This window comes from Hypomesus nipponensis, chromosome 22, assembly GCF_054491055.1.
Source record: "Hypomesus nipponensis isolate SF chromosome 22, ASM5449105v1, whole genome shotgun sequence".
In the NCBI taxonomy this organism is placed as follows: Eukaryota; Metazoa; Chordata; class Actinopteri; order Osmeriformes; family Osmeridae; genus Hypomesus; species Hypomesus nipponensis.
This window is the reverse complement of record NC_140382.1, coordinates 1,364,930-1,383,286: the sequence shown is the minus strand read 5'-3', so window position 1 is coordinate 1,383,286 and position 18,357 is coordinate 1,364,930. Positions and strand designations below refer to the sequence as shown.

General features: G+C 43.5%; 1 protein-coding gene across 2 annotated transcripts in view; it reads left to right on the top strand.

Annotated features, from left to right (window-relative positions):
• The window catches only part of mcc (MCC regulator of WNT signaling pathway), a 334,586-nt gene that overhangs the window by 123,897 nt on the left and 192,332 nt on the right, over nucleotides 1–18,357 (top strand). For both annotated transcript variants that reach the window (XM_084687682.1, XM_084687681.1), the window contains exons 5-6: nucleotides 2,283–2,425; nucleotides 11,202–11,344. In XM_084687682.1, the coding sequence (XP_084543808.1) occupies nucleotides 2,283–2,425; nucleotides 11,202–11,344 (286 nt within the window). The remainder of the gene's footprint in view (nucleotides 1–2,282; nucleotides 2,426–11,201; nucleotides 11,345–18,357) is intronic.

Below are 18,357 nucleotides of genomic sequence, written 5' to 3'. Positions count from 1 at the left end.
AACTAATTATGTTTGTGACAGTGAGGGAACACTGAGCAAAATAATGTTTTCTTAATTTTTTATTAAAATAAAAGGGTAATTGATTGTATTCCTGGTCTCTTTGTTATTGTAAGATGTTTAAAGAACTGTATGGGCGGACTGTAAAATAAGCCCCCAAAAATTATTTGTTAGCCCATAATAATAATGGTTATTACCCTCATGGGTGGAATAGGGACCCATAATCAGCCCACATGGGCCTGGCTAGTGTGGGCCCCAGATGGGAGAAACCTGGGTTGCCCATGTGGATTTTAGCTAGGGCCCATGTAAAGCCCACCTTAAGCTCGTCTGGGCTTGCCCACATTGGGCCACCATGGAACCGTGTGATGCAATACCGCTCTCGGCCTCTATGCAACTTCAGCGCTCTCATGCTTGCTAGGCATAGACAGTAGAAGCAAGCACACTCAGCGATTGACTGGTTGGGCAACCTTGAATACAGGACTGTTAACGGTGTATTTTTCTCCTGGACGTCTCTAGAAATCTGGCACCTTATTGAATGAATTTAAAAAGAGTGAAAGAGTTCACAGACACCAGAATGAACGCATTCACAGTGTCGTTCATCAGGCAGTAATACAGTACGTTCAGTTCACGTTCACCAAAATTATGAACAAGTTCATGAACTTTCGTTCATTGAATGTGTTAAGGCGCAACACTGGATTTAACCCCTACTGGAGAGAGTTGTGGGAGACAACGATGATTGGTCAAAGTTGCGGGAAAATAACGTTGCGCTGAATTTGCGGGTCATTGTTGAATTTGCATGAATTGGTGCGATCGCAACATCGCAAATTCCTGGAGGGTCTGGGAAATACTACGTAAACATTTCCATATGCTTCGGAACCTCAAGTTACACGATTGCTACATTTTCAGCCGTTAATGTTTATTTAGCTGTGGTTCCATGCTGCATTGACAAAATACTCCTTTCCAAAAAACTAGTCTTCTTTTCAAACACAAATGTATTATTTTCTGACATGTAATCTTAGGAGATTAAATAAATTAGCGGCATGATTAAGCTTCATTGTTTGAAACACCAGTCAGAATCTTACTTTAATATATACAGAGTATATCTTTTCTATCTTTCCTCATTCTCATTTTACCTTTGGCGTACGACAGAATAACATGGCAGAGTGGTAAGATAATACCATGAAGCGTGATAAACATCTGTAGAGACAGAAACACACTCGCACCTAGACAAACACAAACATATTAATGTATAGAAACAGACGTTAGACACATACAGAGCCACATTCTTGGTGAGACAAGAGTACACTCTCAGTCACTGCAGATAAACCCACTGTCAACCTGACGTTTGTCTGTCTGGTCATCTACAATGTAACGCATGGAAAACAAATAACTTGGACCTCTTTCTCGCACACCTAAACTCCGGAATCACAGTAGCCAATCCCCAAAGCAGTCTTTAGGCCGACCTCAGACACAATGGAGCCATGTGTCTCGACAACATTTGGAGTAACGGTGTGTGTGTAGGCAGGTTTGCATTCATTTGTTTCAGCTGAGAAATGCCTCAGGAATTACCCCAATTCCTCCTATATTCCACTCAACTGTGGTGAGAACTAGTTACATTTTTGACAGAACAAGGGTCATGTGGTAGCAGATTGGCTGATTCATGTAATTGATCTGCTGTTGGATGGATCTAGAGCAGACTCATCCAATTGACCAAACGCAAAAGCCACGCACCACAACGGTTTTGACCAATCCTACCTTACGAAACATACAAATCCGAAACTAACTGCTGTAATGTAAAGCTAGATAGTAGCCAGGTAGGTACAGAAGCTAATGTAATGTTGTCAACTGACGCTGTTTCTAAAATGCAGTTTAGCAAATATGATCTCACATCTAACATAGCATTAGCTCTAGCTAGACCATGGCTAGCTAGCTGCACTCCAACAGTATGTATTTAGCTCTAGGAAGTGGGTCTGTGCTGGAAACTTCACATTGCCTACTTTAATTCGGAATTGTAGATTATAAACTTGAACATGATGCCATAACAACCAATTACGAATGCTTGACGGACGAACAACGGTAACTAAGGTGGGCGTGGCTTATGCGAAATGTTTGGCTTATGCGAAATGTCAATTGCAGGACTCTGAATCCCCTCATCTTCTCTGGTGTGTTTTTGTGTTTCATAGGTGCAAGAACAGACCACTTTTCACAATGGTCTGTGCTTGTGTGTTGGTTGATTGGGATGGGTTTGCATTCACATCTTAACCTCACAGTATGCTGGTCCACAGTGTGAGCAATCGCATCTGATGCGGGAGCATGAGGATCTGCAGGAGAGGACCACCTTACGCTACGAGGAGAGGATCACTGAGCTCCACAGCATCATTGCTGAACTAAACAAGAAGATAGACCTGCTGCAGGGTACCACCATAAGGTGGGTGAACACACACTTAAGACACTTACACTGCCCAGACAATGCCCAACTAGTTGTTAATTGCAGTCTTTAGAATGCTCAGAAAACCAACAGCCAGTTACACACCCAGACTGTAACCAACGAGACACTTTTGTTGCCTACTTTTTAATTTAAGACAAAATAACAAGTTGCGTTGTTTGACATGGACGAAGTAGAGGGCTTGTTAAGTATCACTGGTCTACCTGGCCTTTTAAAGCTGTTGGCCATGTACAGGAGAAACTGCGAACAAGAGCCTGGAGGAGACTGGAGTAAACCTTAGCTAATGCGACGCTAAAAATGGGGGTTATCCTAGTTTATGTAAAAAGCTACCCCAGCTTTTGCAAAACCCATTTTGCACCTTCAGCTTTTATAGCATCGACTGGCCATGGTTACTCCACTCATTGCCAAAAGAAAGACTGGTGAACACCTCAAGGTGACATTAAGATTCTTGGCAACAAGTGAGGTGCTACAACGAGTCTATATAGGCTACTTTATTCGTACAAATTACAATACACTTTAGATTGAAAAAATGATTGCCTAACATGGCAGAGCCTTTCTTACCAATTTCGGATTAGTTGTTAAACAATTCGTACATTTGTTCCTGAAACCTGTGTGGCCATCTATCAAATTATCTGTGAAAAATATCTCAAGGTAAGCATTAACAATTGGTCATCATTATCCCATATAATAAGCCTGATAACAGCTCATTCATTTGAATCAAATAAGTTGGAAGACTGAAACAACTACAACATGCAGTTTGGTCCCCAGGATCAGAGTTGAGAACCACTGGCTTACAGGCACCGTTCAGCAAAATGTGTAATCAAAATAATGTAAATGATGCAAAAACACATCCACTACAAAATATAGCTGCAAGCAGCAATGAGATGACCAAACAGGCCAGATGACCCAGAAAAACACTTTAGACATCCTCAGAAGAGGGTTCCGAGTACATGCAGTACATGAAGTTTGATGTGAATCCATTGAATGTTTGCAGAGATACAACACAACTTTGTTTGGCGGCTCTGCTGCCGATTTTATTGGCTGTACCGGACAAACGATTAAAAAAATCTAAAACCATTTTGATAGTTTGTGTGAGGATTGCTTTGACTATATACAGCTAGACTAACAGGTAGTTAGCGACTGCGGTGTACCGGGCTTCCTTTGTGGTGGCTTACTGTCTCGCTAAACAGTTAATCAGTGACATGACAGACTCGTCGGCTTTGAATGGATTCAAACCTTTTACCTTACCCTTGCCAGGACACCAACTTATCTTTGTGAGCTATTCTCAGGATGACTACAGGTATAAACAAGTTAAATTGAAGACTTAGGACCTTTAAATACAACTTCCAAACGAAATGAAAGACCAAACTTACAATGGAAATACAAATCAAAAGTGGAAATGTACAGTAATCTTTCCAAGTAAACACTGATGTATGGTAAAATGACAATCGGTTGAGTTTAATAACATTGACTAAATGTGTGTAATGCGAAAGGATAACACAAAAATGTATTTGCTGTCCTAAATAATATTTATTATTACACTATGGTGGAAATAGTTGAGCAGAAACTAGCAATTCCATGAATCCCATGGAAACAAAGGCAAATGTGTGAGATGTGCTGATGTGGTGCATAAATCATCCAACAAGCAGTAATTCTCGAGTGTTTTTTATTCAGATGAATAATCATTCGATTCAGATCAAAACTCTATCACTTGAACTGGTTTCATCACTTAAGACACTCAAAGTCAGCAGCTTGGCATGCTGGGACATGGAAAGGATTAAACATTTAGACTTTCATCAAGGTTTGGTTTGGTTTGTCATTTTTCATCAATGTCCTCAAAAAAGCAGTCTGCAGAGCCAGTAGACACAGTAGTCTGTAGGGTGACTGTCTGTCTCTGGAGAGCGTGCAGGCAGGGGCAGGTAGTAGCAGGCCAGCTGGATGAAGCTGTCTTGGGGTCAGGGCTGAAGAGAGCTAGAGAGGGGTAAGTCCAGTAAGGGGTCTGTGTTGCTCTCAGTATCCTCTGTTGCATCCTCTGTTACACTCAACATCCTCTGTTGTTGCTCTCAGCATGCTCTGTTGCAGTCTGTTGAGCATTACCTGTAAAAGTGAAGAAAGGGTCCATGTCAGTTGTGAAGTAGCTGGCACACCTCAAATCCATCACAGACCCCTTCCTGGACCCACTGCAGTTTGCCTACAGAGCCAACCGGTCTGTGGATGATGCCGTTAACATGGCCCTCCACTTCACCCTACAGCATCTGGACTCCCCAGCATCCTACGCCAGGATCCTGTTTGTGGAGTTCAGCTCTGCCTTCAACACCATCATCCCCGCCCTGCTACAGTACAAGCTCTCCCAGCTGAACGTGCCCGAGCCCACCTGCAGGTGGATCACAGACTTCCTGTCTGACAGGAAGCAGTGCGTTAAGCTGGGAACACAAGTTTCTAACTCCCTGTCCATCAGCACCGGATCTCCTCAGGGCTGCGTCCTTTCTCCTCTGCTCTTCTCCCTGTACACCAACAGCTGCACCTCGAGTCATCCGTCTGTCAAACTCTTGAAGTTTGCGGACGACAACACACTCATTGGGCTCATCTCTGACGGGGACGAGTCTGACTACAGGTGGGAAGCTGACAACCTGGTGACCTGGTGTAGCCAGCCAACAAAGATTCTGGCATTCACCAATGTTTTCTTATTTGGGATTTGTTCTTAGGTAAGAACAGAATTTACGCACACCCAAGAGCACTCTTACGCACAATTGAGAGCTGACATGTTTGTGCAAAATAAATAGTTATACCTTTTTCGTCTATTCTAATTTAAAATTGAATATTTCTCTCCTTTATAATTTTCCAACTAATCATTTTCATAATTTTACACTTTTTTATTTGTTTGTTTTAATAAATAAACACTACACTTACACTTTTGCTCATTTGTAATGCACTTGGAATTTCCATTGTGTATGAATTGTGCTAGGCCTATATAAATACAGTATTTTACAATCGCTATGAAGGTTTTTTCAATACTTTTAACAAGTTTCCTAAACTCTTAACACAGTGAGCACAACATCCGTCTGTGTAGGCTATACAATTAACACATTTCTTGTTGCTTTGACACAAAATGCATAGAGTAAACACACATTTTAAATGCTTGAACTTCTTTTACACACAAGCTCAACCAAGACCAAAACAATCGCTGTTTATATTGTGAATTGAAACAGAAATATATCCCCTCTATTTAATTCTATTGCTACTGAGAAACCGCTTAAGTTATGCAAATACTGTACATCATAGCTGATTCCCAACTAGGAAACACTTAGGTGTTGAGGTTCTTTCAATTGCATGACCACTTCTCTAGATACAGCGTTCACTGCATGACGCTATTACGTAAGTATGATGTGTCGTTTGTTGCTAACTTCTTGCAGCTGTACCTCCACTTCAGAATTATTATTAAGTTTTTCTGTCTTTTGTCGAGGCCTCCACCGTCTTTACCATGTCGTTTTGACATTTCTCTAAGTGTGCACACGGCCCTGCCATATCATGCCCTTTTATGGGAATTAACGGGGCGTTTACCTATGCTAAATAGGAGCAACGGGGCACGAGCTTTCAACTTATGAAATATTGTGATTCATCATTCTAAGAACACACGTTCTGCTGTTTAAGAACGCTTCATGAATCACACGTAGATGTTTCTTAGGAACTTTCTTAAGAACAAATTTAAGAAATAACTTAGGAAGATATTGGTGAATGAGGCCCAATGCTCTTAAGACAGTGGAGATGGTTGTGGACGTCAGGAAGAACACAGCCCCACACACCCCCATCACCCTGAGTGACTCCCCAGTCAGCACTGTGGAGTCCATCCGCTTCCTGGGCACCATCCTCTCCCAGGACCTCAAGTGGGAACTGAACATCAGCTCCCTCACCAAAAAAGCACAACAGAGGGTGTACTTCCTACGGCAGCTGAAAAAATGTCACCTGCCAAAGACAATGATGGTGCACTTCTACACAGCCATCATTGAGTCCATCCTCACATCTTCTATCACCGTCTGGTACGCTGCTGCCACTGCCAAGGACAAGAGCAGACTGCAGCATATCATCTGCACTGCTGAGAAGGTGATTGGCTGCAATCTGCCTTCCCTCGAGGATCTGCACACCTCGAGGTCCCTGAGGCGAGCGAGGAAGATGGTGGCCGACCCCTCCCACCCTGGACACTCCCTGTTTCAGCTGCTCCCCTCCGGCAGAAGGCCGCGGTCCATCAAGACCAAAACCTCACGCCACAAGAACAGTTTCTTCCCATCCGCTGTTGGCCACTTTAACAAGGCCAAGGAGTCACACTGCACAATGACACCCTGCACATTGCAATTTGCACTATTGTATCGTTCTCTTGCACTCAGTTTTTTTAGGTTAGATTGTTAATTATGACTTATATTTTATATTATTTTATTCCCCTTAGTATTAGCTAGACCCCCCTTAGTATTAGCTAGACTTTGCTCCTTTTGTATAGTTATTCCACATATTTAAGTTTCAATATTCCTATATGTTTAATGTATGCACCTCCCTGCCAAAGTAAATTCCTTGTTTGTGCAAACATTCATGGCGAATAAAATCATGGCATTGCTTGAACTTGAATCCAAATGTGTTGACCTGATGGAGACCCATGCAAAGTAACTCAAAACACAGATTCGATTCCAGGTTCTGGCAAGAGTATTTATCTCTAAACTGGTCAATATATACACATCTGACCAAAGACCAGCTCGACCTTTGCCTGTAAATAGTGATTCTGACTGCCAGAGACCTTCAAATAGGCTGATCGAGTGAAACTAGTTTGGCTAACATAGGTCGCTTTCTCAAGGCATATGACGAATGAATGTCTACCAATTTTCAGGCATTTCGGAGTAATGGGGCACTGGGGAAAGCACATAGACTTCGGGCGGGGCTTATAGCGCCACCTATGGGCGTACATGGGCTATTAGCGGAGTTAGCGGACTACCGGAGGAACCCTAATAAATATAGCTGCAAGCAGCGAAGCGGGTTCCTCGCAAAATTGCAAAATATTATAAAAATGTACATTGTAGAAGGTCAAGAGTTGGACAACAATAGAGCAAATCGACTTCATGTTTGGCGAACAACAATAGGCTGAATGGGGATTTGAACTCATGATCATAAGGTTACAAGTCAGCCTCTCTATTCTCTCTGCAACACACCAACTGTTGACAAGTATTAGCTTTGGTCAGCTTTGGGACAAAGTTTAAGCAGCTGTAATTCAGTCATCTTGTCATTTTAAGGTGAAATTGCGCATTGGTTCTTCAGAATGATGTAATCCTGTTTAACTAAACAGATAATCAGTATCATTACAGACCCAAAGGCTGTGGTTGAATTTGAACCTGCGACCATGCACATTGCAGTGCACTGTCTCAGCCCATTGAGCTATTCTCAGTGTTGGCAATTCTTTCGGTCAGTTTCTGTATAAAAAAGTAATCTGTTTCTCTTGTGGCAAGCATTGTTAGCTTCGGACAAAGTTCAAACAGCTGTAATTCAATCATATTTTGACATACCAAAGTGAAATTTATGGTATGTCAAAGTGATGTCATCTTGAACCCAATTAGGTTTGAAAAACCATCAGTCAAAATTATTTTTATTGACACAAAGATATTGAAGTAATGTGGACATTTACATAAATACACAACTTTCAGCTATTTTGTATTGCATTTCTTATTCCATGTCACCCTATATACAGACATCAATTCTACACATAAGTACAACATTTCAAGTCAATTGGACCTTTGGTTTAAGAGGAGATGAATTTTAAAGATTTCCCAGAGTTTTCACTGTACAGGAAAATCCATCATGGCAGACCTTGTGGGTCTTTTGGCTTTTTTTGTTCCCCATGAGACATAAGGCATGTACACCAAGTTTCAGAAGAATTGGAGTAATGGGACTGAAATGCCATCACTTTGAAAATTGGACTTTAGGGCATGGCCTGTGGCACCCCCTTACAGTCAAATGTGTCCCATATTTGGTGTGATTTATCAATCTTCCAAATTAGAAACATTTTGACCAGGGACTTTTTGAGATATTGGGGCGCAAGGAGAAGATAAATAATAATAATAGGAATACTAACAAAAATAATAGGTTCCCTCCTACTGGAAGAACCCTAAATATAGCTACAAGCACCAATGGCAGATTCCTCCAAAACATTGCGAACCATTTAAAAATGTTTATTCTTCACAAATTGTCACTGTATAGAGAAATCCATGCTTCATACATTATGGGTTGTATACACTTTTTTTGTTCCCCAAGGCATGCATACCAACGTTCAGACCTTTTGGCAGGGACTTGCACAGGCTATGGCTAAGGTTGCCCGGGCAACTGCCCTTTTGCCCTCCTCGAGTCAAAGTGCCCCTCTGAGGAAAATAAATAAATAATAGTGAATTAAAACAGCTGCAGAATTCATTTAGACCTAAATTTTAAAAATCGCCACCCGAAACATTTCATGAAGTAGCCTTATTCACTTCCAATCGATAAGCCTATGGGCAACGAGAGTGGAAGTCACAAGGGGGAGGGGTTATGCCCCCTACTCTGTTTACTCTGCGGTACTGCACGCGACCGCCAACTGAGCCTGCATTTTCTTGCATTTAAGAGACAGTCACGGTTGTTTTATTCTGTGTCAATAAAAAACTGCTTTGACGTTGTCAGAAAAGGTGAGTTTTAAGTTGTACAAATATATAACAAACAAACAATAAAGTAAAGTTTTGTTTTGTGAAATCAATTAAAATCTTCATAAATCCAGGCTCAGTTTGCCACGTTTAGCCTAAATAATCAGATGGCTAGCTTGCCTACCAGACAACCAGCCCGTTATCACATGCTAATTCTTTGGTAGGAAAACTAAGCTACATGTCTGCTGATGGTTAGTTTGTAACATTTAGTTTTAACAAGAAGAATAAATGATGCAAGTAATGCATGACATGAATTATTATCATTAGTAGGCAGGCTATTTTTTCTTTTTTTGGGGGGGGGTGCCCTTTTTCAGGCCAGAGCAACTGGCCTTCAAAACTTCTGTGAACGTCCCTGCCTTTTGGACTTTGGAAATGCCATCACTTTAAAAAAAGACAATGTTTACGTGGCCTGTAGCACCATCTATGGGCAATGGTCTGCCATTTGTGGTGTTACGTGTGGCCTATAGTTTCAGTGTGCCAAAATGTGGACAACCTTTTACCAATGGGATACCAAATCGGAAATGCAATACCACTAAGATCCACAAGGGCCTTTGCTTCAAGCCAAGGAGTGGTTGGGGCTAGGGGTGGGAGCTAGGTCAGTCCACCCTTTCCAGAAAGCCTTGGATGTGTGTGCGTCTCCCCAAGCTTGCGTGTGTGTCTGAGGCCTGGATGAGTCAGTGAAGATTTGGTGCCCGTACGCATAAGGCAGACTTTAATTGGAAGATCCAAAGCATTTAGCCAAGCATGCATATTTCAAACATTCACAATAAATCTACTTTTCATCTTACATTCAACAATTTCTCAAATTTTTGTAACATTGTCAAGTCTTCATATAAACTGGTGATTGAATCAGGGTATCAGTTTTTGACTGGGGGATGTGCAAAGTATTTTTTTGTGTTAGCGATAAATACGCTTGTGAGCAATAAGGCATGCATACCAACTTCTAGACATTTTGGCCTGATTGGGTCAAATGCCATCCTTTTGAAATGGACAACTTTGAGGTGTGGTCTATAGGGCCACCTATGCTCTGGTCAGGCCCATGCTTTCTTATAAGTCTAATATTTAGATTCACTATGCCAAAAAAAAGGAAAACATGACCAAGCTGTGTTTGGTTGATTAAACTTGACCGGCGGATGTTTAAAAGGCAAAAAGAGACGTTTTGATTGTTAGCGGTTAGAAGGTGTGTAGCAACTGATAACGTAATAACGGCCAATAACGTAATAATTGAAATGTAATAAAACCAATAACGTAATAAATTGACAATAATGTAATAAAGTTCCTGAGCCAATAACGTAATAACTTTTTGCCAATAATGTAATAACTTATTACGTTATTGGCTGATTATTACGTTATTGGCCTTACATTAACAAAAACCTTTGAAAATGTAATAACTGAGCCAATAATGTAATAACTGAGGTATCACTTTATTTTATCTTCAATTTCTGGAGAGAAAGTGAACATTGCCCCTGACGTGTTTTCATGTCTGATGTTGAAATTAATTACAAGGAATCTATTTATGCAAACAAAATCTCTGTCTGTTGTGTGAATTTTTCAAGTTATAGCCAAGGCCTACCGTGCGCATACTAAGCAAAAGCGCCACTCACGCCTCGCTATTTAATTGTATAGCCTTGTTAGGCTATGCCAACTTTTTTTTTATAAGATAGAGAGACCCCCTTAAAGACAAAAAGATAATTTGAGCACTGTTGGTATCCATCATTATATATTCATACATATATTTAGCTTATTGAGTAAATGTACAATGGGGAAGTAAGCAACACATTTTTATTGAAGCAACATGCAAATGAAAATTCCCAAGGAAACTTTACTGAAGATTCTCTCAAACTTTCTGTGAATTTTCAACTCCATTTGCAACCACATTTCTACCTATGGATACACATTTATCTTCTCCTTCTTTGTGCTGGGTGTCAGGTGTGCAGTTTATACTCAATGTGCCTTTTTGAATTGCTGAAATGGCATAATGTAATCTCTTTTAAAGGTGTGTGTATGCATTGTTATGTTTGACCCTTTACCTGTCTGTGCCCTTTTATCACCAGGGAGGAGGATGAGTTTTCAGAGCTGCGTTCAGAACTCAGCCATAGCCAGCAGGAAGCCAACGAGGACGGACACAGCGTGGATCAGGACGGGGCATCTGTGTCATTGCCTGGAAACCACTCCACTCTCGTCACTGCTGACATGGGTTAGTGCAGAATTATCTCTGATATTTCTGACAGGTGTTGGTATTTTGCTCCACATGTAGGTGTAGATCATTTTCCAGTTATTTACAGATCATGAAATGAATATTTGAAGGAGGAAATGATTTTCTCATTGCAAATCAATTCCACACCTTCAGTACAGTGTTGTGGGTAGGATATTACCACTTGTAGGCTAGCCTATACTACTCTTACTGTGCTTCATTGTTAGCATTTAAGCTTATTTTGATCATATTGTCTGAGTTAAGTGATTGACAAGTATTAATTTGACAAGTATTAATTTGTAAATAAATAGTGTCAAAAGGGGCTGTTATATTGTGGTCAATATGGCTATAGCCTTAAGAAAACCCAAATATGTGATTAGTAGCCTACATTTGGGTATTTTCTAAGGTATGTCCAGTAAGGATTGGGGGAAAAATCGATCCAGTTACGAATCGCAATTCTTGTGTGTGATGATTTTTTAATCGCCACGCTGCCTCCCAAAGAAAAAAACGTTGCCGCTTATAATCCTATAGATGGCGCAGGGCAATGTATTTGTTCACAATTTCCTTCCTGCTAGAAGTGCACCTTCACACGTAGTAGCTAGGAAGGAATACAAAGGGTAACATGTTGGACAGCAAACATGTCAGACGTTAGTACCGAGATTCATGCTGTACCTCAACAGTTTAAATCGCACATCTGGAAGACCTCTGGCTTTCATACTTAATGAGGAAAAAATTAGTTAGACATGAGCAATGCTGTCTGCAAACTATGCCATGGAAAGATACCACCAACATACATGCCCATATAATTTGACACCATCCTGAGTTATCAGACAAAACAGCGGAAGAAGCCAATCCTGCTAGCAGCAAACAACAAACACTGGATAAATGTTTCATTAAACTCCCCAGCAGTTCAGAAAAGGCTAATCGCATCACAGAATCAATCTCTCATTTTATATGCAAATACTTTCGTCCTTATACTGTGGTCAAAAATACAGGTTTTTGTAACATGATATATACACTTTAGAGCCGAGGTACACAATACCATCAAGACTTTTCTTTTCTGACACAGCCCTGCCTAAGATCTATAAAATGGTCGAGACAGAAGTTCAGGAATCCTTGAGTAAAGCTGAACGAGTTGCTCTGAAGTGCAATGCATGGATGTCGAGGGCCACCAAGTCATATGTCACAGTAACAGCCCATCACATAACTCAGAGCTTAAAGCATTCTGGCACCGTGCTGGATGTCCGGCGTGCGGCCATGAGAAAAACTAATTTGGGATTTTGCATTTGGTTTAATATTTTTTGAGTCAATTGATTTCCCCTACCAATCATATGAGAGGAACACAGCTATAACTAACATTACAAGCCTATCAGAATCAGAGCAGGGCGGGTCCTGGCAACACAGTGTGAATGAGATCCATATGTCACGCTAGTGTTGTCAGTGAAAGCATGAAGCCTGGGGATGATGTCCTACCCATAGATAAATGACTATAAAATAGATGGCGCTGGGCGTGGATAGAAGAAGGTAGAGACGGAGAGCCTTTTGGCAGTTGGTGCAAGAAACTTAGAGAACCTGGTGCTTGTTTCCGCACGTTTTGGCTACTATATGCCAGCAGTGGTAAGAAAGTGCTGCTCGTCATGTCATAGAGCCGCTGCCCGTGCACTCAAACTTACCACGACGTTGCCAGGAGCAACTGTTACAGCTGACACACCATTGTTTATGATTGACCGTGTCTGCGACTGAGAAATACGTTTTGTGCACATTTATTGAGGAACATGACTTGTCATTCACAATTTCTTAGCCACTGTATACCCTGTGTAGAAAACTAGCAGAAGACAAAAAAGCGTTTCTCTCCACCAACCCCCCCCCCCCCCCAAGGGGCTTTGTACGACAACAGACGAGTCAGATGCGTAACTGCATATTTCCACAGAAGCGCCACAGACCTCCATGCTTTGAAGAAAAACAAAAGCTATTGGATATTCCGGAGCGCAAACTGATAACCGACTTATCAACGATATGGAATAGCGCTTACGCCATGGTTGAACGTTTCCTCGAGCAGCAGCCTGCGATCACGGCCACACTGCTCTCCCCCAAGGTCAGAAAGAGCGAAAAGGAGATAAACACCTTCACAAGGTCGGACATAACTCAAAAACAAAAAATTGGTCCAAACTCTGAAGCCAGTCAAGTTAGACCTGTTATGTCGGATGAGAGCAATCCGACACATTCTGTGATAGCCCCTCTAAACGCACAGCTTCTGCAAGTCACCCTGGAGAGCATTGGTGATACTCAATGAAGCTGTAGCAATAGCGGAGCACCAGCATCCTCAGGTAATTAAATATTTTAATTAGCCTACACTTAAGTTCATAATGCCTATTGCAGCTGTGTGTGTGTACACTGGGTAGACATGTAGTTGAAATTGATATAGCTTTCTATCAAAAATATTCTATTACAAACAAACATTTGCCATAGTGAACCTAGCTTCCTGTCCATAATACTTGTTTACTTGTGTATTGCTAATCGCCTACTGACTATTCTAGAGTATGATTTAACCCAATTTGTCCCACTGTCATTTGTTGTACACTGCAGGAAGGAGTAATGAGATTGGAACATGGGGAGCTCAGGGAATAAGTTAAAACTGCCGGATAGGAAGAGGTGTCCCCGGGTCCCCCACCTGCAAAGAGGACCTGTGCACTGGCTGATCTACTCGGGGACACTTTTGGGGATGTCAGGGAGGCACCAGAAAAGTAATTCCTTGACCAAGCAGAAGAGGAGATCAAGAAATGCAAAGAAGCTGTTCCTTTGCCACTGTCAGGAAACCCCTTGGACCCCCTTTATTTGTGTATACCAGGCACAAGTGTGTCTGCCGAACATGTGTTCTCTACTGCAGGGGACGTTGTTACTGCCCAGAAGAGCAACCTCACCCCAGAGCATGTTGACCAGCTCTTGTTTTAGCACAAGAATCTAAACACACCAAGCACGAGCTTTGCATAGCCTACATGCAAACAAATGTTGGAAAAGAAACTTGAAATAAAACTTGGAAAGCTCTAAGTGAATTTGACTGTGTTGACAGTTTTGACAGTTTTTCATGGTCCAGTGTTAAAACAAAAAAATTAACAAAAGAAATCGCAATAAATAGTAATATCAAATCACAATACTTACAGAATCGCAATGTGAACAGTGAAGTGTAGAATGAAACGGTTTTCATCAAATTTCCCCTGCAAGAGGGAATACTGATAGGCAGTCCCCCCAGGGTTTTTTGTGATAGTTGCAGTCTAAAATTCCCGATTTTGAAAGAATAAACCGAGGGTGACCAGACGTCCTCTTTTACCCAGACATGTCCTCTTTTTGAGACCTAAAAGATGCTTCCGGCAGTGATTCCAAAATTGTCCGGGATTTTGCCTCGTTGGATACGTTCCACCTTCTTGCGCGAGCACTGACTGTAGAGAGAACTGTCAATTTAATTAGATAGTGCGGCATGCAATACACGACCAGCACTACACCCCTCCCCACACACTTCGACACGTCGAAGTGTCCTCTTTTTCACAAACTCAAATCTGGTCATCCTAATAAAACCATTGAGAAATGGTCCCCAAAATAACCTTACCAACATGCCAATTTTCATCAAATCAATTTTTTTTCCTAATCCAACCAGAATTTACATTCGCATTAAAGGGAGGAATATCCCTTTTTTAAACAAAAAAGATTGAAATCCCTATCTGTCTGCAATACCGCTCTCGACCTCTACGCAACTTCGGCGCTCTCACGCTTGCCAGGCATAAACAGTAGAAGCAGGCACACGCAGCGATTGACTGGTTGGGCAACCCTGGATACAGAACTGTTAACGGTGTGTTTTTTGCCTGGAAGTCTCTAGAAATCTGGTACCTTATTGAATGAATTTCGTGAAAGAGTTCACAGACACCAGAATGAACACATTCACAGTGTCGTTCATTAGGCAGTAATACAGTACGTTTAGTTCACGTTCACCAAAATTATGAACAAGTTCATGAACTTTCGTTCAATGAATGGGTTCAGGCGCAACACTGGATTTGACCCCTACTGGAGAGAGTTGTGGAAGACGACAATGATTGGTCAAAGTTGCGGGAAAATTGTGGTGATTGGTTAAAATTGCTATTGATATCACAGCCTGGAAACATACCTAGCTACATGTTTGGCACCTCCATTGTGTATGTAGTGCAAATATTTACGGAGTTTTAAGGGTGGGAAAATAGGTAGGCTAAGTACATTTACATTACATTTACATTTATGCATTTAGCAGACGCTTTTATCCAAAGCGACTTCCAAGAGAGAGCTTTACAAAAGAGCATAGGTCACTGATCATAACAAAGAGGTAGTCCCAAACATTGCAAGCAGGCAAAACATGAAGCATACATTGTGAAAAACTAAACAAGTGCCAAGGGTAGACCCATAAGAGCATGCAGTTATACAAGTTATAAATTATAACAACATGAACCCCAAAAAGTGCAAGACCTGTAGAAGAACAATCAACAGTAAAATATTTCACAGCGAGTAGAAGATATCAAGAGTTAACTTCGTTATAACTAACCTACAAGAGCAACAAGTCTCTCAATAAGAGTCATTGTGATCCTGGAGGAAACTAACATCAGACACAATCAAGCAAGCTTTCCAAAGTGCCGTTGTACTCCCGGAACAAGTGCGTCTTGACCTTTTTCTTGGAAGTGGGGAGACAGTCAGTGTCCCTGATGGAGGTGGGGAGCTGGTTCCACCATTGGGGGGCCAGGCAGGAGAAGAGCGTGTGTTGGGACCGGGCGGTCTTGAGCGGTGGGACCACCAGGCGGTTGTCTGAGGAAGACCGTAGGTGAGGGGTGATGCCGGTCTGTAGTTCTGGAGGACGGCAGGGTTAAGGCAGGGTTTTTTGAGTAGAGGGGTTACTCTGGTCTGTTTGAAGGCAGACGGAAAGGTGCCGGAGGTAAGAGAGGAGTTTAGGGCATTAGAGAATAACATTTATGATGGAGGGGGAGATGGTTTGAAATAGAGGAGAGGGGATAGGATCAAGGGGACAGGAGGTGGGGCGATGAGAGAGAATGAGGTCAGAGATCTCTGCCTCGGACAGGGGAGAGAAAGAGTTTAGATATTTAGTTGGGTCAGTCATGAGGGTGAGAGGGGAGGAAAGTTGGGTTTAGGGAACCGACTGCTCATGTCGGCAAATTTTTTCTCAAAGAAGGAGGAGAAGTCGTCTGCTGTCAGGGTGGAGGGAGGGGGTGGGGGAGGTGGGTTAAGGAGGGTGGAGAAGGTAGAGAAAAGTTTGTGGGGGTTTGAAGCAGAGTTAATTTTGTTCAGAAAGTAAAGGGTTTTAGCACCAGTTATGTGAGAAGAGAAAGATTTAAGGAGGGAGTGATACCAAGGTCCAGACCGTCTTTGGACTTGCGCCATCTCCTCTCAGCTGCCCGAAGGGTCGACCGTTCTTCACGAATAACATCCATAAGCCACAGGCAGGAGGGAGAAGATCGTGCAGGCCTGGTTGACAGGGGACAGAGAGAGTCAAGTGATGCAGTTAAAGTGGTTAACAAGGAGTCTGTAGCAGTGTTAGTGGGGTGGGACGAGTATACCGTATACAGTGTTGACAGAGCACTGCTTCCCCCTCCTGAGCCGCCGGATGTTGGTCCAGAACCTTTTTGAAGCCGTTCGGAAGTCATTCTCCATGGCCTCGCCGAACTCCTCCCATGCCCGGGTTTTTGCCTCCGTGACCGCCAAAGCCGCATACCGCTTGGCCTGCCGGTACACATCAGCTGCCTCAGGAGTCCTACCTGCCAATAAAGTCCGATAGGCCTCCTTCTTCAGCTTGACGGCATCCCTCACCTCCGGAGTCCACCACCGGGTCCGAGGGTTACCGCCGGGACATGCACCGACCGCCTTGCGGCCGCAGCTCCGGTCAGCCGCTTCAACAATGGAGGCCCGGAACATGGCCCATTCGGACTCAATGTCCCCGGCTCCCCCCGAGACATGATCGAAGCTCTCCCGGAGGTGGGAGTTGAAGCTCCTTCTGACAGAGGGTTCCGCCAGCCGTTCCCAGCAGACCCTCACATTACGTTTGGGCCTGCCAGGCCTGACCGGCGTCTTCCCCCACCATCGAAGCCAACTCACCACCAGGTGGTGATCAGTTGACAGCTCCGCCCCTCTCTTCACCCGAGTGTCCAAGACATGCGGCCCCAAGTCCGACGACACGACTACTGGTGCCAGGTGCACATATGAACACCCTTATGCTTGAACATGGTGTTCGTTATGGACAAGCCGTGTCTAGCACAGAAGTCCAACAACAAAACACCACTCCGGTTTAGATCGGGGGGGCCGTTCCTCCAAATTACGCCCCTCCAGGTCTCACTGTCATTGCCCACATGAGCATTGAAGTCCCCCAGGAGGACGAGGGAATCCCCGGGAGGAGCGCTTTCCAGCACCCCCCCAGAGACTCCAAAAAGGGTGGGTACTCTGAGCTGCCGTTTGGTGCATAAGCACAAACGACAGTGAGGACCCGTCCCCCCACCCGAAGGTGGAGGGAGGTTACCCTCTCGTCCACCGGGGTGAACCCCAATGTACAGGCGCCGAACCGAGGGGAAACAAGTATTCCCACCCCAGCTCGACGCCTCTCACCAAGGGCAGCTCCAGAGTGGAAGAGAGTCCAGCCCCTCTCAAGGAGACTGGTTCCGGAGCCTATGCTGTGCGTCGAGGCGAGGCCGACTATATCTAGCCGGAAACTCTCTACCTCGCGCACCAGCTCAGGCTCCTTTCCCGCCAGCGAGGTGACATTCCACATCCCTAAAGCTAGCTTCTGCAGCCGAGGATCGGACCGCCAAGGCCCCCGCCTTCGGCCGCCGCCCGTCTCACACTGCACCCGACCCCCATGACCCCTCCTGCGGATGGTGAGCCCACTGGAAGTCCCACGTTGTCTCTTCGAGCTGTGCCCGACTGGGCCCCATGGGAAAAGGCCCTGCCACCAGGCGCTCGCAATCGAGCCCCACCCCCGGGCCTGGCTCCTGGGG